Genomic DNA, 27,775 nt, shown 5'->3' with positions numbered 1-27,775 from the left:
GGTCAGATGAAGAATTAAGCTTTTCATACAATTTTGCCAAAAGATACCTGCCATCATGTACATCAAGATTTTTGTAAACAAAAAATTCTCATTGCCCATCTGTCAATTCTCACTATTTTTTTTCCTGGAATTTGCTTGTTTTGTCAGTATTTATTTTATTTTGCAAGCCTCAAAACATTAATTTATACTTCAATATCATACAGAAGTACACGTCTACCATTATTCATTTCACTTTCTTACAAGTGCACAACGAAGACGCGTATGCAACTTGAATTTGGAAATTAAATTTTCAAAAGGCACCTGATATCCAAGAGTACTGAAAGCATTCTGTCTTATCGTCCTGTTCCACAGTCACCTGATGAAGAGGCAGTGCCTTGAAAGCTAGTGCTTCCAAATAAACCTGCTGGACTACAACCTGGTGTGTGATTTTTAACCTTATCCACATTGAGAGCTTAAGATTCAGGATTTGTAACCTTTCGTCAGAACTGGGATGGGGCTATTTGTGAACTATAATTTTGAACAAGAGGTGACTGGGACAAGGAAAAAAGAAGGCCTGTGTTAGAATGGAAGAGAAGAGACTGAATGACAGAAAAGTTAGTCTTAAAAGTCCAATCGGAATGGAGATTGGGTAAGGAAAATTAAAGCTCGGCACTAAAAAAAAGACAGACTGAGAGCAAGTGTGCTGCTCTCAAAAAAAAAGCAGAGAAAACAATTCAAAATGGATGACAGAATTTACAGCTTGAAATTGCTGAATTCAATGTTGAGTCCAGATAACTATTAAGTACGTACACTGAGACTCATTGCAACAGAACAGAAAAGCAATTTATTGTCACTTCTATGTATGAAAATACAATGAGCTGCATATAAGTCACCACAATTCGACACCATTTTATTCACAGAAATTATAAAGAGAAATAGTTGGGACAAAGACCAAATTCATCTTTTGTTTCCGTCACAACAATCTGGGTTTATGTAGCAGCTACAGGACACCACTACCAAAGCAGGCTGAAGCCACCAAAGCAAAGATTTCTGGAATGGACCTACCACGACGCCACCATCAAAGCCACTACATTGCCATCAAAGCAATGAGGGACAGAATGGACCCACAAAGTCACTGAAGCTGAAGCAGTCTCTCAAACCGTCATCACCCGAAGCTGCCATATTGCTGCCATACTGGAACCACCATGCCACTGCTAACAGCCACCACTGAAACTGCCGCACTTCCACCGGGAGGTACGGACCAGACCCGCTGACAATGAGGCCTTTAATAAAACCGCAGCCACCATGGCCATGAGGAACAGACATCCAATCCACCACACTGCTGCTACTGCAGCAAGCCCTTGCAACTGCCTACCTGCACTGCAGTCACAGAAAATAACTGATAAAGAAGAAACAAAACAAAAACAAAAAAGAATGTGTCCAGCCAGGTGAGTGGGAGCGTAAGGACTCAAAGTCTGAACACTTCCTATCCTGCTGCTATTTTGAATACAGTGCAGATATGCCAACAGGAGATCAAGGAGGATAATTAAAATGATGAGCCATTGGAAAGTTTAGGTTATGCTTGAGACAGATATGTTCTACACAGAGATAACAATTTGAACAGCCAATACAATAGAATAATGAAATGCACATAAACTGTTGGTTCACCTGGAATGAGTGCTTGGATAGTTAAGCAAGACGAAGTAAAGGGCAGTGTTAACCTTGCCTGCGTTTGTATGGAAAGGTGCCATGGAAAAGGGTCAGGGTGTTGGGGTGACAGAGGAGTGAATTAGGATATCAGAGAGAAGAATCTTCAAAATGCTGAAAGAAGAGAAGTTTTGTTTGGTGGTGGTAAAAACAACGTAAGAGTAAATTTTTGAAGACCCTTTGTCTGAACAGCCAAATACATTGGTGTGTCTGGAACCACAAATAGGTCAGACCAAATAGGAATGGCAGATTTTGTTCCCTCAAGGACATGAGTGAACCAGTTAGGTTTTTAATGACAACCCAATGATTTTAAGATCATTATTAACAGACTAAAATTTCATGCCTGATTGATAAATTAAATTTGCCCAGATAACCTCAGAACGTGAGTCCAGGTCTTCAGATTATTAGTCCAGTAAAATGACAATTTGGGTTACCACACTGACAGACTTGACAAATGTTATGAAATGTGATGTCTGTTTATTAGTGACTGATAATGCTGAACCAAAAGAAAATAAAAGCAAACCCACAATTGTCCCAAATAAGTAATGGCTTGTTTACTCAACGAAAGTTGAAATGCTGATTGAATCAAGTGCAGTTCAAAAGAGATGACAAAGTGATCCATGATTTTTAACTTAGAATTATCTTTCAAGTGAGGTAAAATGGATGGAAACATGAAAGCAAATAGCATGTCACTCATTTATTGCAAAAGGTTTGGAGTTTAGGAGAATACAGTGTCAATTTGTCACCTGCAAAGTGTCACTTGGATTATACACCTGCAAATATGGTTTTGATCTCTATATCTAAGGAAAGAAGTATTTACCTTGGGAGGTGTGCAACAAACTTTTATTAGATTAATTCCTGGGATGAGAAGATTGCCTTTGTCTTCTTTTAACTCTTTGGAGTTGAGCATGAAAGATGATTTCATTGAACCATAAAAAGATTCTGAAGGTTGATACAAAGAAGCTGCTCTCCCAGGCTGGAACCAGGGAGATGAAATGCAATAGAAGGGTTGGTCATTTAGAATTAAGATGCGGAAAGTGTTTTAATTTAAAAGATGGTGAATCTTTGAAGTTGCTGTTCAAGAAGGCTCTGCATCAGTCCTTACATACATTCAAGGTGGAAGTCAACAGATTTTTGGTCCCTGAGATAATTGAGAGGTTACAGAAATCAGCGAAAGTGCAATGAGGTCAAGACTCCTCGTTCTCATCAGTGTAGGAGCACAAAAGGGCACACAGTCTTCAGCTGCCTCTACAGCCCATCCTCTCATGTAAATAGGAGGAGGAGAAGGAAACAGGATACAGAGAATGTGAGAATTCAGATCTATTTAGTGGTTATCACTGAATTTAGTTCTGGAGATTAATAAGTTTAAGTTATTTGGATAAGCAAACAGCACAAACTTAGACATAAAATCTACATTTGACCTTCTGTCCTGTTCATTTTTACTTTAGTACAGATTGCTTGTTCTCAAAAATCTTCAGTCCCTGCTTTGTGCAAGGGTTTCTCAGTTCTTAGACCTTTCCTCTGTTTTGATTACAAGAACCTTTGGTTACAAAGAATGCCATTTAGGAAACTTTTGAAAAATAGCATTAAGGCATTTTAAATTAATTTAAATTTAAATTAATCTGAATTAGGCATTACCTGTTAATTTTAAATAAAGTCTCATCCATCACAGATGATAGATTTCAGATTGAGTGACTTGTCAGAGATTATGAAGTCACGTCAGACTACTTCAAAAAAACTGCTAAGATTTCACAAACTCTAATTTTGTCTCATCTTCAATACTCTGCAAATGTTCAAATGATCCAAGGAAACTGGACCAAGTGTATTTTGTCTAGAGACTAGCAGATTAGATTCAAGTATGCCTTGGATATCAGAACAATGGCACACAGGTGAACAGTGAAAGTCTCTTTTCCTTCTTTCAGTTTCTTTTTGTTCCCTTTACTGTTTGTGGGTCTTTGAGCAGCATTGACTAGTTACAGGAAGGATAACAGGGATAATTTATCATTTTATCTAGACACCAAACATTAAGTTTGCAATTGTTAAAGTTAAAATTATACATAGGTTAGCTGCAGCAGAGCTCAATTTCCTCTTCCTCTTTACTACATCCATAATGTATCTCAATGCCACAATCAGTAGCCGATACCATTGTACAACTATAGCAATTATCAATATTACACTTGCATTTGGCCGTGGCTGCCAATTACAGCACATCTTTAATGATCAATAGCAATTGTTTAGTGCCAAACAGTTGTTCCATTAACTCAGTTGCTTGCCTAAAATTCTACGGCAAACCAAAAGAGCCAACAGTTGTTTCATAAAATCAGTGAGAAACCCCCAAGCTACTCATGTTGCTCCTTTGACAAAAGTTGTGCTGTCCTTCATTTTTTTTCGCCAAAATTATTGTATGAGGAAGAGTTACTGAGATGGCTGGGTCTATCTACTTAAAGAAGCTTTTAAGTTTAAAAAAAAACTTGTACAATGAAAGGGGAGTGGCCAGTTCTCCCAGTTCAGCTTTGATCTGGTTTGGTTTTGGTTTTTAGCAGTCTGGCTGTTCAGAGCTGCTGGTCAGCTTTATAAGGCTGCTGGTCAAAGGAACAGCTATATGGAAGGTGTTCCCTGCTGAATCTCTCTATCTCCTGTAAGCCACTGTGATTGATTCTACCTTTTTTGCCAATTTTATGGGGATGTTGTAAGTATTTGGATCAGCATCATTAAGTTGCAAGAGTCAATTGAGTTTCCAAATCGTTATGTTATTCTAAATTCGGTTGTCTTTTATTCATGTGTAGAATAAATTCAGTTTTGTTCAAAACAGAGATTGGGCCAGCTGCATCACTCCTGGATTAACAACTTTACACCTGCTTAAAACTAGAAAAGTCAGGATCTGGCCTGGTCCATAACACTACAAGGATGAACGCAGCACATGTTTATCTTGGCATCTTGAACAGTGATGACAGTGAATCTTCCCATTGAGAAATCAAGTGCAGAATGGAGGAGGTAGTATTGATAGATAGTGGACTTTTCAATCCTAGTTCATGGTTCACGAAAGTGGCTCATCATCATCTTCACAATGCTAATGAGGACAGGAAATAAATGCTCACATCCCAAGAATGAATAAAATCAAAATGCCATATGTGGAGAAATAGAGTCGTGATGGCTGCAGGAAACGGCACAGACCATGGAAAAACTTAAACACAAGGAAGAGAATGGTGAACAGCCTGGTGATCATGAACGCAGTGCAGGATTCCGGATCAGTGGTGCTGGAAGAGCACAGCAGTTCAGGCAGCATTCAAAGTGCAGCGAAATCGACGTTTCGGGTAAAAGCCCTTCATCAGGAATAAAGGCAGTGAGCCTGAAGTGTGGAGAGATAAGCTAGGAGGAGGGTGGGGGTGGGGAGAAAGTAGCATAGAGTACAATGTGTGAGTGGGGGAGGGGATGAAGGAGCTAAGCCAGGGAGGAGAGGGTGGAGTGGATAGGTGGAAAATGAGCTAGGCAGGTCGGACAAGTCATGGGGACAGTGCTGAGCTGGAAGTTTGGAACTAGGGTGAGGTGGGGGAAGGGGAAATGAGGAAACTGTTGGAGTCCACATTGATGTCCTGGGGTTGAAGTGTTCCAAGGCGAAAAATGAGGCGGCAGCGAAGGAGGCCCAAGATCTCCATGTCCTTGGCAGAGTGGTAGGGGGAGTTGAAATGATGGGTCATGGGGCAGTGTGGTTGATTAGATTAGATTAGATTAGACTTACAGTGTGGAAACAGGCCCTTCGGCCCAACAAGTCCACACCGACCCGCCGAAGTGCAACCCACCCATACCCCTACATTTACCCCTTACCTAACACTACGGGCAATTTAGCTTGGCCAATTCACCTGACCCGCACATCTTTGTGACTGTGGGAGGAAACCGGAGCACCCGGAGGAAACCCACGCAGACACGGGGAGAACGTGCAAACTCCACACAGTCAGTCGCCTGAGTCGGGAATTGAACCTGAGTCTACAGGCGCTGTGAGGCAGCAGTGCTAACCACTGTGCGGTCCAGGATATGTTCCCTAAAGCGCTCTGCTAGGAGGCGCCCAGTGTCCCCAATGTAGAGGAGACCGCATTGGGAGCAATGGATACAATAAATGATATTAGTGGATGAGCAGATAAAACTTTGATGGATGTGGAAGGATCCTTTAGGGCCTTGGATAGAGGTGAGGGAGGTGGTGTGGGCACAGGTTTTACAGTTCCTGCAATGGCAAGGGAAAGTGCCAGCATGGGAGGGTGGGATGTAGGGGGGGGGCGTGGACCTGACCAGGTAGTCACGGAGGGAACGGTCTTTGCGGAAGGCGGAAAGGTCGGGAGGTTGGGGGGGAATATATCCCTGGTGGTGGGGTCTTTTTGGAGGTGACGGATGATGTGGTTTATGCGAAGGCTTGTATGATGGAAGGTGAGCACCAGGGGCGCACCAGGTTGGAGGGGTGAGGTCTGATGGTGGAGGTGCGGGATGTGGAAGAGATGCATTGGAGGGCATCTTTAATCATGTGGGATGGGAAATTGCGGTCTCTAAAGAAGGAGGCCATCTTGTATGTTCTATGGTGGAACTGGTCCTCCTGGAAGCAGATACGGCAGAGGCGGAGGAATTGGGAGTACGGGATAGTATTTTTGCAAGAGGTAGGATGGGAAGAGGTGTAATCCAGATAGCTGTGGGAGTCAGTGAATTTGTAACAAAATGTCAGTGACAAGTCGGTCATCATTAATGGAGATGGAGGTGTCCAGGAAGAGGAGGGAGGTGTCAGAGATGGTCCAGGTAAATTTAAGGTCAGGGTGGAATGTATTGGTGAAGTCGATGAATTGCTTAACCTCCTCGCGGGAGCACAAGGTGACGTCAATGCAGTCATCAATGTAGCGGAGGAAGAGGTGGGGAGTGGTGCCGGTGTAATTACAGAAGATCAACTGTTGTACGTAGCCAAGAAAGAGACAGGCATAGCTGGGGCCCATACGTGTGCCCATGGCTACCCCTTTGGTCTGGAGGAAGTGGGAGGATTCAAAGGAGAAATTGTTAAGGGTGAGGACCAGTTCGGCCAAACGAATGAGTGTGTCGGTGGAAGGGTACTGTTGGGGACGTTTGGAGGGGAAAAAACGGAGGGCTTGGAGGTCCTGGTCATGGTGGATGGAGGTGTAGAGGGATTGGATATCCATGGTGAAGATGAGGCGTTGAGGGCTGGGGAAACGGAAGTCTTGGAGGAGGTGGAGGGTGTGGGTGGTATCTCGAACGTATGTGGGGAGTTCCTCGACACTATCAGGGACAGTGTCGAGGTAGGTAGAGATGAGTTCAGTGGGGCAGGAGCATGCTGAGATAATGGGTCGGCCATTATGGATCTTGGGAAGGAGGTAGAACCGGGCAGTGCGGGGTTCCCGGACTATGAGGTTGGAAGCTGTGGGTGGGAGATCTCCTGAGGTGATGACGTTCTGTATGGTCTGGGAGATGATGGTTTGGTGATGGGGGGTGAGGTCACGGTTGAGGGGGCAGTAGGAAGAGGTGTCCTCGAGTTGGCAGTTGGCTTCAGTGGTGTAAAGGTCAGTGCGTCAGACAACCACTGCGCCCCTTTATCTGCTGGCTTAATGGTGAGGTTGGGATTGGAGCAGAGGGATTGGAGGGCTGCGCGTTGTGAGGGTAAGAGGTTGGAGTGGGGAGGGGGGTAGACAGGTTGAGGCGGTTAATGTCCCGGCAGCAGTTGGAAATGAAGAGGTCGAGGGCAGGTAATAGGCCAGCGTGGGGTGTCCAGGTGGATGCAGTGTGTTGGAGGTGGGCAAAGGGGTCCTCAGAAAGTGGGCGGGAATCCTGATTGTGAAAGTAAGTTCCGAGGCGGAGGCGACGGAAGAATTGTCTGACGTCACGGCGCGTATTAAATTCATTGATGCATGGATGGAGGGAGATGAAGGAGAGTCCTTTGCTGAGGACTGATCGTTCGTCCTCAGTGAGGGGGAGGTCTGGAGGGATAGTGAAAACTCGGCAGGGCTGAGAGCTGGGATCTGGTGTGGGTGTGGAGCTGGGAGTGGGGTTGGAGCCAGTAACTGGAGTGGGTGTGATGGTGGGGAGAATGGGGGTGGAGTCATGAGCAAGGGTAGTGTTCCCCTCGGGGTTCTGGGGGGTGGGGATAGTGACAGTGGGGTCTGTGGGGGTCGGGTCAGCAAAATGCAGGTGAGTGGCGCTGGTGGGGGCGGAAGTAGTGGTGACCACGGCAGTAGGGGACGGGCGGAAGTCATTGAGCGTGTGGCATCAGCGATGATGAGAGGGGCGGACATGATGTCATGTGTGATGCATGAGGAATTGCGAGGGGCGGAAGTGGCTGTGGGAGTGGCCATGATGGGGGCAGAAGTGGCATCATCAATCAGCGTGGGGGTGGTAGCTACATCAGCCGCATGGCTAATGGCAGGCCGAGCACATTGCGATCAGTGAAAGGGGCTTACCGCAAGTTAGGATACAAACATAGTTCTGAATGAAGCAATAAGCTGGATGGTGGGAGGGTCTGCCATGAGCATAGATTCCTGATGAAGGGCTTATGCCTGAAACGTCAATTCTCCTGCTGTTTGGATGCTGCCTGTGCTTTTTCAGCACCACACACTCTAATCTGATCGCCAGCATCTGCAGTCCTCACTTTCTCCTTCCAAATAGTGTAATATCTAAGCTTGAAGACATTAAAAATCATGGATAAGGGTTTCAATCGTCAATTGTTTGAGGTAAGGTTGAAGATTAGTCTTGATGAAGAGGACAAGTGTATGGGTGATCCAGGATCAGCTCCCAATGATAAAATGCTAACCTAAATAAACAGAGAATATTGGAAATATTCAGCTGGTCAGGCAGTATCTGTGAAAAGAAACAGTTAATGTTTAAGGTTGATGACGACTGTTCATCTTTTTCCTTCACTGCCACATTCAAAACCTACAGTTTCTACCACCTTGAAGGACAAAGGCATGGACCACCATCATCTTACAAGTTCCCCTCCAAGCACCCTGACATGGAACCAGACTGTTATTTCTTCTGTCATAGAGTCAAAATTCTAGAACTCTTTCCAACAGCACACCAAGGAAGTCAATCCGGGTGTTCCCCAACAGGAAACCCTGGATGAATTAGGACATATAGAACTTGCTAAAAACCAGGCATGAGGCCTTCAGATCAGGAGGCCCATTCGAATATAAGGAATCCAAGTATGACCTGCGCAGAACCATTAAGACAGCCAAAGACCAATGCTGATCCAAACTAGAGACCAGACAGACACCCGGCGACAATGGCAAGGTCTGAATGACAACACAGGCTCTAAAAAGAGGGTGCAAGATAGCAGATGACATTATTCCTCCCAGATCATCTCAACGCCTTCTATGCTCGCTTTGAGCAGAATTTCTGTGGAGAAGTAACACCTATTCTGACAAGTCCTGACAAACCTATCCCAACAGTCACTGCATCAGAGGTCAGATCAGTTTTCCTTCTTGTGAATCCAAGGAAAGCAATGGGACCAGATGGAGTACCAGACTGTGCACTCAGAGCATGCGCAGATCAACTGGCAGAGATCTTCTCGAACATCTTCAACCTCTTCCTGCAGCAGGCCACTGTTCCTGCCCGTTTCAAGAGGGCCAACATCATCCCTGTGCCTAAGGCGGCTCATATAGCATGTCTCAATGACTATTGCCCAGTGGCCCTAACTTCAGTGGTCATGAAGTGCTTTTAAAGGCTGGTCATGGCATTAATCAACTCTAGCCTCCCCACTACTCTTGACCCACTCCAATTTGCCTATCGCACCAACAGATCCACATCAGATGCCATATCACTTGCTCTTCACTTATCCCTAGAATATCTTGACATCAAGAACAGCTACATAAGAATCCTACTCTCGACCTCAGATCAGCCTTTAACACTATTATTCCCTCCAGATGGATTACTAAACTTTGTGATCTCAGACTAAGTCTCACTCTCTGCAACTAGATCCTCAGTTTCCTGACCCACAGGACACAAACAGTGAAGATTGGGGACCATATTTCATCCTCACTAACACTCAACACTGGAGCCCCCTAGGGTGCGTACTCAGCCCCCTACTGTACTCACTGTATATCCATGACTGTGTCACCAAATATCAGACTAATACCATTTACAAGTTCGCTGATGACACCACCATAATTGGTCAAATCTCAGATGGCAACGAAACAGACTACAGACGGGAGGTGGAAGATCTGGAAAAATGGTGCACTGAGAACAACCTAGCTCTCAATGCCGGCAAAACCAAGGAACTCATTATTGACTTTCAGCAGGATGTTACTCGTGCCCCCCCTACACATCAACAGCACAGAGATGGAATGAGTGGAGAGTGTCAAGCTCCTGGGAGTGGTCATTCACAACAAACTTTCTTGGACTCTTCATGTGGACGCACTGGTTACAAAGATCCAACATCTCTTCTTCCTCAGACAGCTGAGGGAATTTCGCATGATGGCGAATACCCTTGACAACTTTTATAGGTGTGCCATCAAGAGCATTCTGTCTGGATGTATCACTACCTGGTACAGCAACTGTACCATTCAAGATCGGAGACGGTTACAGAGTGAGACGAACTTGGCCCAGACAATCACAAAGGCCAACCTCCCATCTATGGAATCCATCTATCAGGCCCGCTGTCAAGGAAAGGCCACCAGCATTCTTAACGATTCGTCCCACCCTGGCAATGTTTTTCTACAATCTCTACCATCGGGGAGAAGGCACAGAAGCCTGAACATACGCACCAGCTGGTTTCGAAACAGTTTCTACACCACTGTTATTCGAATACTTAATCGAGTCACCAATTCTTAACATTCGCCTCCACTTGCGTTTTTGTTTTTGCCGCTGTTTACTTATTATTTACTATCTATGCTATTTAACTATGTGATCTACCGGTATTGCTCACAAGACAAAGCTTTTCACTGTGCCTCGGTACATGTGACAATAAATTCAATTCATTTCAGATAGGCTGACAGATCAATTTGGCAGATGCGTTTCAATGTAAGTAAGTGTACTACATTTTGGCAGAGAGAATGAAAAAGAGTATAAAAAAGGATGAGATTCTCAGTGGGAATGTGGGTGTATACATGTGCATTACGTTTTCCAAGTGAAAGGACAGCTCAGGAATGCAGTAAAAATAAAACACAAATTTCTTAGCTTTGCGAAGAGGCATTGACAAGAACAAGGAAGTTACTATCATCCTTAATAACACATTGATTCAACCTCAACTAGTCACTTCAGGAAGCTTGTGAAGTCTTTACAGAAGTGCAAAGAAAACGTTCACATTTTCCCCAATTTCTTTCAGGAGCTGACAGCCCCATCAGCAAGACCAGCATCTGTTGCTTAGCCAAACTGCTCTTGAGGAAATGATGGTGAGTCAAAAATGGTTCCAGGCATGTGGGACTTCAGTTACATGAATAGACTGAAGCTCAAGTTGGCCTTAGAGAAGAAAAAGTTGTGGGGAGATTTGACTGACAAAAGTATGAGTGGTTTAGATAGAGTAGCAAGTAAAGTTTTTCATTCTGGCAGAGGCATATAGAATCGCAGCTTTCAAGAGAGAACTGGATAAGCCTCTGAAAGAAAATCATTTACAAGGCTCAGTTAAAAGTTTAGGGTTTGAAATTGAGAGGGGTGCTCTTGCAGAGATTTGGGATTTACACTGCTATTGAATTGTCGTCTTATCGTAGAATCATTCCAAGACAGAAGTGTAGATAATTCTTACAACTGACCAATTGATTGTCATAGAAGAACTACTACCAATGTAGTCAGTAGCTTTCTATTTGTCTTAAGTTTTAAATCACAGCAAAACAGCCATAAATCAGAATAATGTAATGAAGGGATAAAATCAAAAGCCCATTAGGTGACTAGAAAATTCCCAATGACAAATTATGAATGACTTTAAAGTAATCAAACCTGAAAATGTTTTTTCTTTTGTCACTTTCATTAGTAAATGAAGTTTTCAATGTTCAAAGGAGTGTGTCACTGTCATTATTTTGGGATTGGTTTTTCATCTCTCTCAGGTAAGATGGTGGGAAATGTTTGCAAAGTGTTGCATCAGACATTAAAAATCCAAGACAGACTAGCAAGGCCAATGGATCATTTCTTGTTTGTAAGCTGTACCTCTGATAATATATGATGTATTACATGAAATAATAGCCCAGTTCTTCTGAAATTGTAATTAAATAGACAATGTTGAAAACAGTTTTTGCCTTAACGTTTTTGTAATGCTTACGCAGTAGCACACTTCAAGGTCCACATCCCAAATTAAAAGCAGGGATATTGAATATTTAAACTCTTCATGTTCAAAACTAGAATGTTTGGTATGTGAACATCTTTCAATGCATTCCACTTTTTAATCACCCAAGTATTCCAACTTAACTTCAAATCTGTTTGGGAGCAGTACTTCACATCTGCAGACATTCCTTAGTTGTACAACCACATTTTCTCAAGTATTTCTGAAGTTAGCAGCTGATGGGCCAGTGTCACTTCATATCTTCAATCAAATGAAACTAACAGAACAGAATAATTCATTTGATGTGACCACCCTGAACAGTCCGTTTCAATCCTTCCCTTATGAACTACCTTAGGGCTGTTATTACTCATCTCAAAATGGGATATACAGCTGCACAATCTTTGCTGAATTTTCCCCACTGCAGACAAAAGGGTTTATCAAATGGGAAGAGCGACCTAGTTTGCTACAACGAACTTTCTAAAAATTCATTAAAGTCGTTTCCTCTTTGGAATGACACGCATTATCAACAGCGATTAATCTGGTGAATCTTTTGGTGAACTCAATTTATAAAATGCAACAACACAGAGCCTTTTTGTCTTCAGATGAAAATCAATTAGTGTAGGTAAGGCCACAAGGAAAAACTAACATCACTCATCACTAGCCTCTGGCAGCTCAAATGATTTGTCTTCCAAGCTTGGGTGATCAGGAGCTGTTGTAATATCTCAGGAAAATTAATTTTGTTTCTATATTCTAGACCAAGTTTCCCTGTTTGCTGGACCTTTACACAAATAACTTTTAATCAAGGCTGATCTTTGATTAATACTTTAGATGATCTCAGAAGAAGGCTCCTTTTTCATGAGCCCTTATACAGTCTTCCCCCAATATGCTGTGTGAAAGGCAGGTCATTGCCTTTGTCTTTACCTCGATGTTTCTCTGTCGACCACCAGGCATTTCACCGAATGTCGTAAACAGTACGTTCCGCCAAAGACTGCAGACATCCTGCGGACGAAATACATATTGTAAAATCCTTTAATATCCCATAAATTTAAATATAAAATGTAGAAATAAAAGAAAACACTTAAAACTGCTATATCTCAGATTGAGGTCTTTGTTTTCAGTTCACGATTAACTATATCCCAGGTTTAAAGTAGATAAGTAGCCAGCTATTGATATGTTCCTGAAAATATTAATTTATAAACAGCATAGGAACACAGTAACTACTTAAAGCACCTTCTGCTTTCAATCACCTGAGTTCCTGAATTCATATCTGTTTTTGGCAATTTTAGATCCAAGGCATATGTGTCCCATTCTGCACTCTGAGTGCAAGTTTGATGGAAACAATTTTTAACCCAAGCAGATAAACTGTTCCATTAGCACACCTGAAACTGACCAGTGCAAAGCTCCTAGACCAAATGACAAACCAAATGAAAAACAGGGAAACTAAATTAAGTGACGTAGTTTTGCAAGATACAATTCTGCATTAGAGCATACTAAACCTCATATGTTTTACTTTGTCTATCCCAATAACAAACCACATCAGAAGGATTACTAACATTTCATATTAGATTTAATATTTGCAGGCCTTGCAGGATCACAAATAGGAATACACATTGCAAACCAACAACCTGTAGGCAGGCAAATTTCACTGGTTTGCAACAATCCAGATTTAAGAGATGTTTTTCTGAAATGTTTTGTCCCAACATTCAATGCAGCATTCATGAGAAACTGGATTTCATCCACCTGCTCATTGTACCAAGTTACACTCTTTCAAAAAAGTTTAATTAATCAGTGACAATTCTGGTTTTCTCAATGGTACGAACAATAGCTACTACTCCTCAAACTACAAAATAAAGATCTACTAACTTTAAGGATGTTACATACCTATATTATTGGAACTAACATTTGTGCCACACAAACACTGACCAGCTTAAATAAAGAACCCAAACACAAAAACATTGCCAAAGTGTATTAAAGTAGGTTTCAGATTTAATACTTTTTGAAGGTCTTGAATTTTGACGATTGCAGATATCTGGATTAGGCTTGAAAAAGGTCAGTGAAAAGCCTTGAGGTATCCAAACCATTGCTGAACGAAGGTTTCTAAGAAAATCCGCTGACTTTAGGTAACTGTTTGAATACAGTTCCGGGAAAATAGCTGACTGTTAAATTACAAGGTTTTACTTGAATATTCCCTGCAGGCATCGAGTTTGGTTTATAATTTTTTAGTTGGGGAATGCCTGCTACAGAATATGATGTTCAGCATGTGTCTCCTGTTTGAAATACTTCTTGCTGTGACATTAAGGTGAAACCTGACTCACTCACTCTTCTAAAAGAGCAAAGAATTTCACAATATTGTATTTCCTGAGCAAGCCTTACAAGACCCGCGTATACTTAGGGATTTGACCGCATGTACATGAATATCAGTTCAAAAGATTTTGGAACATTCTACATCTTTTCCTTTAAGAATTGTATTCAAGGATAATAACCAATGTCAGAACATGTTTTACTTTTTTTTAAATAAGAGAATCTTTGCAGAAAGAGAAGTATCTGAGGACAAAGACAGAACCACCTAGGGGTTCAGGTGCATAGTTCTTTGCAAGCTGTATCACAGGTAGACAGGGCAGTTAAGGTGGTGTTTAGCACACATGCCTTCATCTCTCAGACCCACTGAGGATAGGAGCTGGGACATCATATGGAGGTTGCACAGAACATTGGTGAGGCCACTTTTGGAGTACTATGTACATTTCTGATCGCCCTGTAACAGGGAGGATGTTATGGAAGCAGAGGGTTCAGAAAAAATTTACCAGGATGTTGCCAGACTGGAGGGTTCGAGTAACAAGAACAGACTGGATAGACTGGAACCTCTCTCACTGGAGTATAGGAGGTTGAGGGGTGACCTTGCATAGGTTTCTAGAATCATGAGAGGCATGGATAAGGTGAATAGCAAAAGGTCTTTTACCTACTACTGTAGGGTAACTCAAAACTAGGGAGCATAATTTTTTTTTTTAAGGTGATGGGAAAGATTTAAAATGGACCGGAGGGGCAACTTTTCTACACAGAGCATTGTTCCTATGTGGAACAAACTGCCATAGGAAGTGGTAGAGGCAGGTATAGTTACAACATTTAAAAAGATGTTTGGACAGGTACATGAGTATGAAATATTTATGTAGCTAAGTAGGAATGGTTTAGTTTGGGAAATTTGGTTGGCATTGACAAGTTGGACTGAATTGTCTGTTTCCATGTTGTAGGACTCTACAGTGCATGGAGTTTAAGTTAATGAGTGGGGTAAACATTTATATTTTCACACGACAAATGTTGTGTTAATCAATTCTGCATGATTACTGAACGTGCTTTATTTTATAATCCAGGAATAACGTTGTGTTTAAGTTGGAAACCTGATCTTTTCATTCTAGGTCTAATATAAAGAAAGCATATTCTGGCCAGGAGAAATTGAGGACTGCAGATGCTCGAGATTAGAGTCGAGCGCGTGTTGGTGGGAAAGCACAGCAGGTCAGGCAGCATCTGAGGAGCAGGAGAAACGATGCTCTGGGCATAAGCCCTTCATCAGGAATGAGGCTTGTGGGCCAGGGGGCTGAGAGATTAATGGGGGGTGGGGGGGAAAGAGTAGCTGAGAAAGCGATAGATGGATGAAGGTGAGGGAGGTGGTAGTATGTCAGGGGCAGGGGGGTGAAAAAGAGTGATGGATGGTGTCGAGTTGGAGACTTGGGACTGGGATAATGTGGGGGAGGAGAATGAGGAAGCTGTTGAAATCCACATTTATCCCACGTGGTTGCAGGGTCCCAAGGTGGAAAAGAGGCATTCTTCCTCCAAGCATCAGGTGGGAACGGTTTGGTGGCTGAGGCAGCCCAGGACCTGCATGTCCTTGTTGGAGTGGGAGGGGGGAGTTGAAGTATTCAGCTATGGGGCGGTGGGTTGGTGGGTGCAGGTGTCCCAGAGATGGTCTCGGAAACAATCTGCAAGGTGAACTGTCTCCCTGATGTAGAGATGATACTGGGTGCAATGAATGTAGATGACATTGGTAGAGATACAGGTAAATTTCTGACAGATGTGGAAAGATCCCTTGGGGTCTTAGACAGGAGTGAGCAGAGCGGTGTGGACACAGGTTTCGCACTTCCTGCAGTGGCAGGGAAGGGTGCGTACTGGTGGGGGGCGTGCACCCGATGAGGGAGTCACTGAGGTAATGGACTCTCCAGAATGCTGATAGCGGTGGCGGGGAAATATACCTCTGGTGGTGGGGTCCGTTTGGAGGCGGCGGAGGATGATACGAAAGTTGCTGGGGTGGATGGTGAGGCCCGGAAGAGTTCTGTCCTTGTTGCTTTGGGAGGAATGGGGTTCAAGGACAGTGCTGCGTAAAGTGGAGGAGATACGCTGGAGGGCATTGTCAACTATGTGGGAAGGCAAGTTTTAAATCTTGGAAGAAGGAGGCCATCTGGGATTTTGAGGTGGAATTGTCATCCTGGGAATGGATGCATCAGTGGTGGAGGAATTGGAAATAAGGGATGGTGTTTGACACGAAGTAGGGTGAGAAGAGGTCTAGTCTAAGTAGCTGTGGGAGTCAGTGGGCTTGTAGTAGATGTCTGTGGTTAGTCGGTTACTGGAAATGGTGTGGAGAGGTCCAGGAAGGAGAGGTAGGGATCAGAGATGAATTTGAGGTCAGGGTGGAAGATGTTGGTAAAGTTGATGAACTGTTCAATCTCCTCATGAGGTGGTGCCGATACAGTCATCGATGTAGTGGAGGAACAGCTGGGGGCTGGTGTAACTGTGTACCTGGCATACAGACAGGCATAACTGGGTCCCATGTGGGTGTTCATGGCTACCCCTTTGGTTTGGCAGAAGTGGGAGGTTTGGAAGGAGAGGTTGTTGAAGGAGAGGACCAGTTCAGCCAGGCGGATGAGGGTGTCGGTGGAAGGGTACCGGTTGGAACGGCGTGAGGACAAGAAGCGGATAGTTTGGAGACCTTCGTCGTGGCTGATTGAAGTGTACAGGGACTAGATGTCCGTGGTGAAAAAGAGGTGTCACAAACTTAGGCGGGGAGTTCCTGGACCAAGGGGACAGGATGGTGTTGAGGCAGGAAGAGACGAGTTCAGTGGGACAGGCGCAGGCTGAGACAATGGGTCGACCAGGGCAGTCAGGTTTGTCAGGCATTGCGGGGTTCACAGACTATCAGGTTAGAGACTGTGAGTGGGAGATCCCCAGAGGTGATGAGGTTGTGGATGGTCTGAGAGATGATGGCTTGGTGATGGTAGGTAAGATCGTGATCAAGGAGGCAGTAGGAGGAAGTGTCTGCAAGTTGGCGTCTGGCCCTAGTAGTGTAGAGGTCAGTGTGCCACACTACTACTGTGCCCCACCCCCTTGTCTGCAGATTTGATGGCAAGGTTGGGGTTGGAGCAGGAGTGAAGGACTGTGTTTGGGAGGGCGGGAGGTTGGAGTGGGTGAGGGGGTGGAGAGGTTGAGGTGGTTGATGTCACGGCAGCATTTTGAAATGAAGAGTTCAAGGATATGTAGCAGGCCAGCACAGGTGTCCAGGTGGATGGAGTGTGTTGGAGGCGGGACAAGGAGTCCTCAGTGGGTGGGTGTCTTGTTTGAAAAAGTGAGTCTAAAAGCAGAGGCAGTGGAAGGACTAGACATTGGTCCTCAGTGAGGAGGAGGTCTGGGGGAATGGTGAACACAATGGGGCTGGGAGCTAGGACTTGGAGTGGGACTGGAGCTGGAGGTGGGGACAGAGACACAGTTGATTGAGTGGGCGTGATTATAGGGTCACAGTGATGTCACCAACAGAAGTGACACTCACTAAGTGGGTAGAAGTGGGGTTTACAGCAGTGTCCACAGGGGTAGAAGTAATGTCACGAGTGACGTGGACAACATTTTGGCTTGGTTCTCAGCCAGTGATGTCACTGGTGGCGGAAGTGATGTTGGCGATAGAGTCTTCCGTGTCGAGGTGAGTGATGTCTTTAGGGACGGAAGTGGCTGCAGCGGTGGCAACTGCTGGGGCGCAAGTGATGTGCAAGGTACGTAACGAGTCTGTGTTGAGGGTGGTGAATCTAGCAGCAGCAGTAGTCTTACCCACGGCACGGAGGTGATTGGGTGGACAGTGATGGCAGAGGTGGTGTGGTCAGCATTGGCTGCTGTCCGAGGGGTGGCGGTGGAGGTGGAAGTTATGTCATCATTCATCCCGGCAATCATGGATGGAGCGGCCACGTGGGTAGTGGAATCTGGGCAGTTCCAGAGGCTAAGAGAAGGTTTGGAGAAGCCAGCGTATTGAGGGAAGTACATAAAAAAATTGTTTAACTTGTGTTCTTTGATGTCCAATGTGGCAGAGAAAAACTGTTGAGCGCCTGAATCCTTTGGAGGGTGTAGAAACACAGAGTCCCGTTATAGGTCTGGGAGAGTGTGGTTCTGAGGTCAAGAGCGGGTAGAACTGACTGCAGGTAGAGTAGATGGCGGCGCATGACTGATATTATGGAATGGGACGGTCCAGAAAGAGAACCATTGCTGAAGGTTTTAGACATGTAGTGTGTACTGGGTATCCTGTTCAGGTCCAAACTGTGTTGGTCTGAATGTGGTCCAGTGTCCATGTGGGATCAAATGGTTCCGTAGGCAGGCACTGAGGAAGGAGATGTGGCTGTGGTAACCCATCTGCTGAATGGTGTGGCTGAAGAACTTCAGAGCTGGGGGGTAGTAGGGGGTTAGTAGTACATAGTGAGAGGGACTCACTGAGGTCTTTGTAGAGAGGGGAGGAAAATTTCTTCGAGGTAGGCATCCTTAGAAGAAGGTTCACAGAAAGGTTAAAATAAATTAGGAGATGATGAGGACTGCAGATGCTGGAGATGAGAGTTGAGAGTGTGTTGCTGGGAAAGCACAGCTGGTTAAGCAGCATTGGAAGAGCAGGAAAATCAATGTTTTGGGCATAAGCCCTTCATCAGAAAATAGACTTGTGGGCTGGGGCTGACAGAGAACTGGGAGGGGGATGAGGGTGGGGGGGGGGGGGGGGGGGGGGGTGGTGGGAAGAGGCAGTAGCTGAGAAAAAATAGGTGGATGGAGGCAAGGGAGAGGGGGATAGATCAGAGGGGGAAGTGATGAACCGGTCAGCAGGGCCTGTTGGTCATACAGGGCTTGGGTATAACATTTTCATGTTATGTCACGGCCTGGGGAGTAGTGGAACTAGGGAAACTATATACTTGCCCACCTTGGTCATAACAAATGTCAAATCCCACCACCACATCCATTAAACAACATCTAACGTCACCACTAATCAGAACCTTAACAGAATCAGCCACATAAATACTGTGGCTACAAAGCAGGTCAGAGACTATATAATTTCTAGCTACTGAATCTCCTTCTAAAACTCAAAAATCTTATCATTCACAAGGCACAAGTTGGAACAGAACAGAATAAGCTCTAACTTTCTGTATGAGCACAACAGCATTCAAAAAGCTTGACACCATCAACCTGCGTTATTGCATTTCATCCACCACTTTAAACATTCACTCTCTCCACTCCCAATGCACCATGGCTGCAGTTTATGTACTGTTCACTGTGGAAGCTCACTCCTGGTCGACAGCATTGCCCAAATCTGCTACTTGAAGAGATAAAGTTAGCAGGAATATGGTAGCACCACCACCTCAAATTTCCTGAAGTCACATGCCTTCCTGATTTGAAAACACTTTGCTTAAAAACTGTCAATGGGTCGGAATCCTGGAATGCCGCTAACAGCCTTCATTTAAACTTCCTGTCTAGCATAATTACTTGTGGGTTTATTTCACCACAAAGACTAATAGTTATGACTCATTACCAACTTCTGAAGGACAGTTATAGGGGAGCAATAAATGTAATTTTTATTTAGCAACATCCAAACCTGCTGAAAGTTAAAGGGCCTTTCAATGCTGACCTTAATCACAAAACCTCATTGTGACGACAAATCTATAGATGCAAATCGTACAGATAGCTCTCAAAAAAAGAGTGAGTCTTGCCGTGACTCTACTACTGTTTAGAAAATGGAGGAGGTCAGTCACAGCAGGTACAGAATGACTGGGTTGCTGGATGCAACTCAACACATGATTGTGATTTTCTGTAATCTTTTCAGTAAAAAACTCGTTGTATAAAGCAGCAATCTGTCTTAAGCCTTTCATCAACAAGTGTGAAATTGATCGATACTAACATAGATGTTTCGAGTTTATAAAAAGCTTATTAAGCCATTGCTTTCATTAATATCATCTTCACTAGAAGACAGGCACTTTATATTAATATGGAAAATGAAACACTAGACGATTATTAAAATAGTGAATAGCTTTTACACATGGTAACCACAATTGCGAGTTTTGATAATATTTAGTGTAGGTGATGAATGTTGTTCCTAATTCAGCACTCAGGATTTGAATACTAATAGTCAAATCACAGCAGGACTGATACAAGTTATTATGGAAAATATACAAAGACCAGAATGTCAACTGATATCACAAGTAATAAGTCAAAAGCAAAATAAATGCTAGTAATAATCTAAAAAAAACAGAAAAAGCTTTTAAGTATTCATGCTGAATTATCTGCGGAGAGAGTTCACCTTTCAGGTTGATGACATTTCATCAGAACCAGAAAACACTAAAGGCATAACAGCTTTTATGCAGTTTCAAAGGTGGAAAAGGGGCCGAAGAAAAAACAGGATTTTGGATGGGTTGATCAGCAAAAAGGTATTACATGATTTAGGTAGAACAATTAGACAACAAAGAAAAGTAATGGGTCAACACCAGCTGTAAATAAGATAGTTGGTTAGCTCGCCGAGCTGCTGGGTTATCGTACAGACTTTTCTTTACCATGCTGGGTAACATCAGTGAGACTTCTGTGAAGCACTGTTGTTCTGTCCTGCTTGGTTTTCATGTGGTCCAGTCTATTGGGGTGAGTGTCACTTCCGGGTCTTCTCTACACTGGTTTGGACACTGGGTCTGTGTGTTTGTTGATGGCCTTTTTGGGTGAAAACCAGGCTTCCAAGAACACTCTGGCAAGTCTCTGGTTAGCTTGTCCTAGAATGGTTACTTTGTCAAAGTTGAATTAATGGCCCTCTTGATGTGTGTGTACGGTGATATGCCAGGACACAGGACCTCACACCCACAACATGCAGGACCAACATGGAATACAAAATCCCTTGCAACAACTGCAACAAGCACTACATTTGACAAACAGGAAGGAAACCAGCCAACCGACTTCACAAAAACCAACTGACAACTAAATGACATGACTCACTCTCCCTCATCTCCATACACGGAACTCACATTGATGATGTTACCCAGCACAGTAACGAAACATCTGCACAATAACCCAGCACATTGGCGAGCTAACCAACCACCTCATCCACAACCCGAACTACACATCTTTGCGAAAACCTTAAAGCTATAAACAACAATAGCAGATCAGTTTCAGTCTTTATGTCACCATTGCTGACAGGAGTAGTGCCAGAAGACTGGAGGATAGCAAATGTTGTTCCTTTTTTTAAGAAGGGGAGTTGGGGCAACCCTGGTAATTATAGGCTCGTGAGCCTTACTTCGGTTGTGGGCAAGATGTTGGAAAAGGTTACAAGAGAGGATTTATCATCATCTTGAAAGAAATAATCCGATTAGGGACAGTCAACACTTGTGAAAGGTAGGTCATGCCTCACTAACTTTACAGAGTTCTTCAAGGTGACAAAACAGGTGGATGAAGGTAAAGTGGTTGATGTGGTGTCTATGGACTTCAGTAAGGCGTTTGCCAAGGTTCCACATGGTAGGTTCTTGCACAAAATAAGGAAATTCGGGATTGTAGGTGTTTTAGCAGCTTGGATCAGAAATTGGCTAACTGAATGAAGACAGAGTGGTGGTTGATGGGAAATGTTCATCCTGGAGCTCAGTTACCAGTGGCGTGATGCAAGGATCTGTTTTGGGGCCACTGCTATTTGTCATTTTTACAAATAATCTGGAGGTGAATGTAGAAAGATGGGTTGGTAAATTTGCAGATGACACTAAGGTCGGCAGACTTGTGGATAGTGTCAAAGGATGGTGTGGGTTTCAGAGACACATAGATAAGATGCACAGCTGGGCTGAATGGCAAATGGAGTCTAATGCAGAAAAGTGTGAGGTGGTTCACTTTGGAAGTAACAAGAATGCAGAGTATTGGGCTAATGGTAAAATTCTCAGTAGTGTAGATGAACAGCGAGAGTCTTTTTCCTCAGATCGTGAAGGCTAACACGAGGGACATAGATTTAGGACAAATATCAGGGGGAGTTTCTTTTACTCAGTAGTAGGGGTGTGGAATGGCCTGCCTGCAACAGTAGTAGATTTGCCAACGTTAATGGCATTTAAACAGGCACATGGATAATAATGGAGGGGTGTAGGTTAGTTGGGCATCAGATTAATTTCACAGGTCGGCGCAACAGCGAGGGCCAAAGGGCCTGTACTGCGTTGTAACGTTCCATGTTCAGATAAGTGCCAGAAGCCGTTCAATGATAAAATCCTAATCTCTGGCCCAGTTTAAAATTATTAAACTTAATGCAGAGCCCACAACACAAGTGCCAAAACTAAGAAGCTATTCTTCAAGCTTCCATTAAGCAGTAAAGAAAGCAGAGCACAAGGAGAGAGAGTGGGTGAAGAATTAAAATGACAAGTAACCGGAAGCGGTGGACGACAATGCGGAATCCTTTTTGCTCTGAACGTTAAGTACATCTGGTGGGGAGCAGGAAATTTCAGGGTGCTTAGGTGGGAATGGCTCTGAAAGGGAGGGGTATCACGACTGAGGTAGAAAATGATCTATTGAATGTGGCAACTGGTAGGATAGAAGATGGAAAACAAAGGGAAATGTTTTAGATTAGATTACTTACAGTGTGGAAACAGGCCCTTCGGCCCAAAAAGTCCACACCGACCCGCCGAAGCACAACCCACCCATACCTCGACATTTACCCCTTACCTAACACTACGGGCAATTTAGCATGGCCAATTCACCTAACCCGCACATCTTTGGACTGTGGGAGGAAACCGGAACACTCGGAGGAAACCCACGCAGACAAGGGGAGAACGTGCAAACTCCATACAGTCAGTCGCCGGGAATTGAACCCAGGTCTCTGACACTGTGAGGCAGCAGTGCTAACCACTGTGCCACCCATTACAATTTTGGGAGTAAGTAGAAGGGGTGAGCGTGTAGGAAATGGAATGGTCATGCTAACCATGTAAAATGAAATTATAGCACAAACTTTATGACCCAGGAGATAATTCAGTCCACTGTGCCCACAGTCTCAGTAGAGCCCCACTCCCAGTTTCCAACTCTTGACCTGGAACCCAGTGGGGATTGTGCTACTTCAAATGCACAAAGTTTTGTTTAAAAAAAACAAACTGAATGTTTCTCCCACACTTTCAGGTAATGATCTTCTGGTACCAAAAGAGAAAATACTGGAAAATCTCAGCATGTCTGGCAGCACCTGTAAGGAGAGAAAAGAGCTGACATTTCAAGTCTAACTAGCTTTGACAAAGGGTCAGTTAGACTCGAAACGTCAGCTTTTTTCTCTCCTTAGAGGCTGCCAGACCTGCTGAGATTTTCCAGCATTCTCTCTTTTGGTTTCAGATTCCAGCACCTGCAGTAATTTGCTTTTATGATCTTCTGGTGTCCACCACCACTTGCATAAAAAACCCTCGTAACATCCCTTTAAATTGGTTAGACACTAACTCGACACCTTATACCACCTGATTGTTGACCCCACTGCTAGAGGGAAATAGGTTCTTCATATCCACTTGAATTTCTTGTCCTCAAAGAAAAAACTGGCCTTTCAGTCACCACTCTAAACTTATCTTAGACTGAGATTGAATAGGCTGAGTTCATGATAGTTTAAAAGACATTTGGAGATTCACCTCTACCTTCACCTAGGGAACGGAATAGTAAGAGACGAACAACATGCAGGCAACATGCATGCATGGAGTGGGTTAAAGCTTTGAAAAACCAACTATTTCTGATTTGGGACAGCTTTCAGCAAAGTCAATGCCACATTAAGCAGTTGCCCACAGTATAATTTATTATTCAGACAGTTAACTTTTCTCTAATGGCTGATACAAATCACAAGTGAAAGAAGATATAATCGTATCTTGTTATTTTGTTAACAGAAAATGACGTTAGCATTAAAACAGGATAGAATGAAATCAAATACACAGTGTTTAAAATATCAATGTTGCTATCATATTTTACCTTTAGTCAACTGTATGCATGTAATTGGAGGTTTTGTTTCATACTTGCTTCTGAAATGCTGGAAAACATCTTGTTTTACAGTAAAGCCCTTTAAACTGCTGATCAGTACCAAGATCCAAAAAAAAACTGTTCGACCCACATCCCCAAAAGATACAGCTGTTCAATAAATGACAAAAACAATTGAATGGTTTCAGCCTGGCTTTTGGCAATTTTTGCACAGCACAGAAAAATGCATATAGTTAGACAGATTCTTGATCAAGAGAATCAAGGGCTATGAGGAAAGGACAGGTAATTGTACATGAGCAGCATCTTGACAGCCATGATCCTGTTGTTAGGTAAGCCTTTAAGACTTCCTAAAGCAATTTTTCCCCTAAATGTGGGTTTCACCCAGCACCTGGCTGGAGCATTGCCCCATTTCAAGAGCCAGCAGTCTTTAATATCATTGTTATAGTTGTGTCACAGACTGGTCCAACTAATTCTTCCTCTCTGATAGGACTTTAATCAAGTAATTTGAAATTTTATTTCTGCCTCCAATGATGAGATCAAACTTCAAAAGGAACAGTTAAGTTTAGATGAACACTGCATCCCTTGGTTGTGCTTATGTACTCTGTAAGCTGATGATCAATGCATCCCATTCTGCCCCACAACATGTGAGTAACAGCATGGAAAACCAATTGCATGAAATATACAATATATCACAGGAAATGTTTGCAGGAAGAATCACTGGTCACAGTATACCTTCCATCATTTTATAGTGTGATAATGTGAGTTTAAGAAAGCTTCAATTATTCAATTCAATACAAAACTGGTGTTAAATAATTTTTTTTTCTGAAACAGAAAGTCATTTATGTCCTTAGATTCCCCAGTGCAGAAACAGTTTTAAACTTCAATAACCACTTCCAGGAAATGGAAGCGTATTGATTTTGTTTAAACACAATAGTTTGACCTGCCCTAATTTCCTAAGACACAGGGAAAATACCACTCATTGTCAATAAAAGTTTGAACTACAGATAACTAAGTTTCTATAGACATTTGAGTATAATGAGAAAACAGAGTCAGACCACACATGGAATACTGACAGCAGGTCTAGCTATCACATGTTTGGAAAGATATCCTGGCATTGAAGTAATTGCTGTGTAAACTTGCCAAAATGATTGATACTTGTACTCCAAGTGTTACGTTTATAAGGAGCAATGATCAAAACCAGAGTTGTACTGCCTAAAATCTTCAAAATTAGGGGGATGATTTGATCAGAGTGTAAGACATTAAGGGAAGGCAATGTGTAAGATATAGACACAGAGTCTAGAACAGGACTGGAAGGGGTATAGTCCAGGAATTAGAAGGTATGTTATGAAACATGGCATGGACCCAGTGAGTGGTCAAAGTGGGAAATGCTCTTGCACAGTCAACTAATGCATCAGATCAATTCTAAACTTTAGATCTAAGATTGATCAATCTTGTTATTCAAAAGAATTAAGGATATGGGGCAGGCTGGTTACATGGAGTTAGGCCATAAATAATCCTTAACGTTAAATTAATGGCAGAACAGGCTCAAAGGATAAAATTTTGTTCCGAAAATACACTTTGCTTACCCAGAATTCAGAAGTATAATCAGTTGTTGTGTGTGAACATAGGTGACCTGTTCATCCCTGCAGCTAGAGGACAATTTCAGGGGGTAGACAGTCTGAAAGTTAGGATACAGCAGGGAATTTATGGCAAGAGAGAAAATCCTTGTTAATAGATCATTAACAAAAAAACTTGAAGAACTGCTGGTAATCAGAAACAAAAACAGAAACTGCTGGAAAAATTCAACACTTCTGGCAGCATCTGTGGGGAGAAAACAGAATGAACACTGCGGACCCAGTGACCGTTTATCTGAACTACAGACCGACATTTAATTCTGTCAATGAAATCATTACGCTATGGGTGCTGAATTTTACGTTACAAACAGTAAATATCTTCCATTTTTAGCAGCTCTAATGGTCTACGTTGGTGTTGAAAAAGGACATACACACTTTGGAAGGCCTTTTCTTCTAAATGGCTGCATAATTTACTTACATCCATTTGGAGAATATTTATTATTTTAATACCCATCTGACACATCAACTATCAACTAGTTCCACCTCATGAAATGTGAATTTACAAAATTGTGCCAGGCTGAAAATGGGATAGAATATGCAGGTACAGACTGCGCAGCATACTCTTTCCTTGGCAGGTCACAGATATAAAACAGATTGCATACAGGGCCAATTATTTTCAGCCAGAAGTGTCAAGTAGCTAGCCCATTTCAACCACTGCATCACAAAAACCAGACTTCAGCCAATTTATTTAACCACATACAAGATCAAGAAATGGTTGCATGTGCTGGGCTTAGCAAGCGCTTGTACACTGGCTGTTGTGCTGATGTCTTATGGCTAATTCTAAAGCACAACTCGTGCTCTCACACTGCTAAAACACAAAATGAAAAAAAATTGAAAAGATGCTTCAGATCCACATAAAAGCAGGAAAAATCCCATTTAGCCAGTTACCACCAAGTAAACAAAGGCCTCATTGGCACGCTTATCAAGTCACACATTCACTAGTAACCTGCTCACTAACATGAGGCTGTGTTCCACCATGACAACTTCAGCCCAAAATATCATTGCAGACTTGGCTCAAAGGAGTCAAAGTGTAGAAGAAATGAGAGAGGATTGCCTTTAAAAATCAAGGCAGCTTTTGATCACGCAGCATCAAGGAGCCTTAGTAAAAAGGATTGGAAAAACTCTCCACCTGTAAGTCATACTTGGCATGAAGGAGAGTTTAAAGGAGATCAATCATCTCTGAACATGACTGTGGGAGTTTCTCAGAGCACCTTGGCCCAATCAGTTTGACTGCTTTATCAATGACTTTCCCTCATCTACCTGAATTCAGACAGAATTAGGCAGAGAAAGAGGCCATTCTGTGCATTATGCTTGCACCAGCTCTTTGGCGGAGCTGTCCAAATTGTCAGGCTTCCTTGTTCTTCCCCTGTAGTCATTCAACATTTTAAATTTAGGTTTTATCCAATTTTCTAATGAAAGAGCATCAACCCGAGGTGTTACTTCTATTTCGCTCTCCTTAGTTGCTGCCAGATCCGAATATATCACCATCGGTTTTTTTGGTTCAGATTTGTAGTGTCTGCAATGTTTCGCTTTTGTGTTGAAAGAAAAATCTGGATGTCTGCCCAACAGAAATAATGCCATGCCATCTTGTAAACAGTTATATACAAGGAGGACGAGTAAAAACTAACTTACAGATTATTGGATTCTGAAATCAAACTATTAGGTCACTTGGATGAGTAAGCATGTTTTCTTCAGTTCAAATAATGACCACATATTGGTTCTCCGGTTTTCGCCTGCCCCTGAAATGGTTTAAAAGAAGCTACATGCACTGCCATTAATGAATAAATAAAGGCCATCTCTATTACCCTTTCTATTAGTAAATCAAAGACAACTGCCATTCCAGTCTTAATCATGTACAGAAAACTATCCAGATAATTGTGGCCTGTGGACTTGAGGAACCTTTTTATGCTATTAACCCTCAAAAGACATATCACAACTTGAAACATCTAACTACTGCCACCAATATCAATGATGTGTTCATTTGCTAAAAGAGGATGCTAAAACTGTACTT

General features: G+C 43.0%; 1 protein-coding gene across 3 annotated transcripts in view; it reads right to left on the bottom strand.

Moving 5' to 3' along the window:
* The window catches only part of chm (CHM Rab escort protein), a 108,959-nt gene that overhangs the window by 24,956 nt on the left and 56,228 nt on the right, over positions 1 to 27,775 (bottom strand). For all 3 annotated transcript variants that reach the window (XM_060832214.1, XM_060832215.1, XM_060832216.1), the window contains one exon: positions 12,836 to 12,913. In XM_060832214.1, coding sequence (XP_060688197.1) covers positions 12,836 to 12,913 — 78 coding nt within the window. The remainder of the gene's footprint in view (positions 1 to 12,835; positions 12,914 to 27,775) is intronic.

This window comes from Hemiscyllium ocellatum, chromosome 11, assembly GCF_020745735.1.
Source record: "Hemiscyllium ocellatum isolate sHemOce1 chromosome 11, sHemOce1.pat.X.cur, whole genome shotgun sequence".
Taxonomy (NCBI): domain Eukaryota; kingdom Metazoa; phylum Chordata; class Chondrichthyes; order Orectolobiformes; family Hemiscylliidae; genus Hemiscyllium; species Hemiscyllium ocellatum.
The sequence above is the reverse complement of the archived record's forward strand: the minus strand, read 5'-3'. Positions and strand labels throughout refer to the sequence as shown.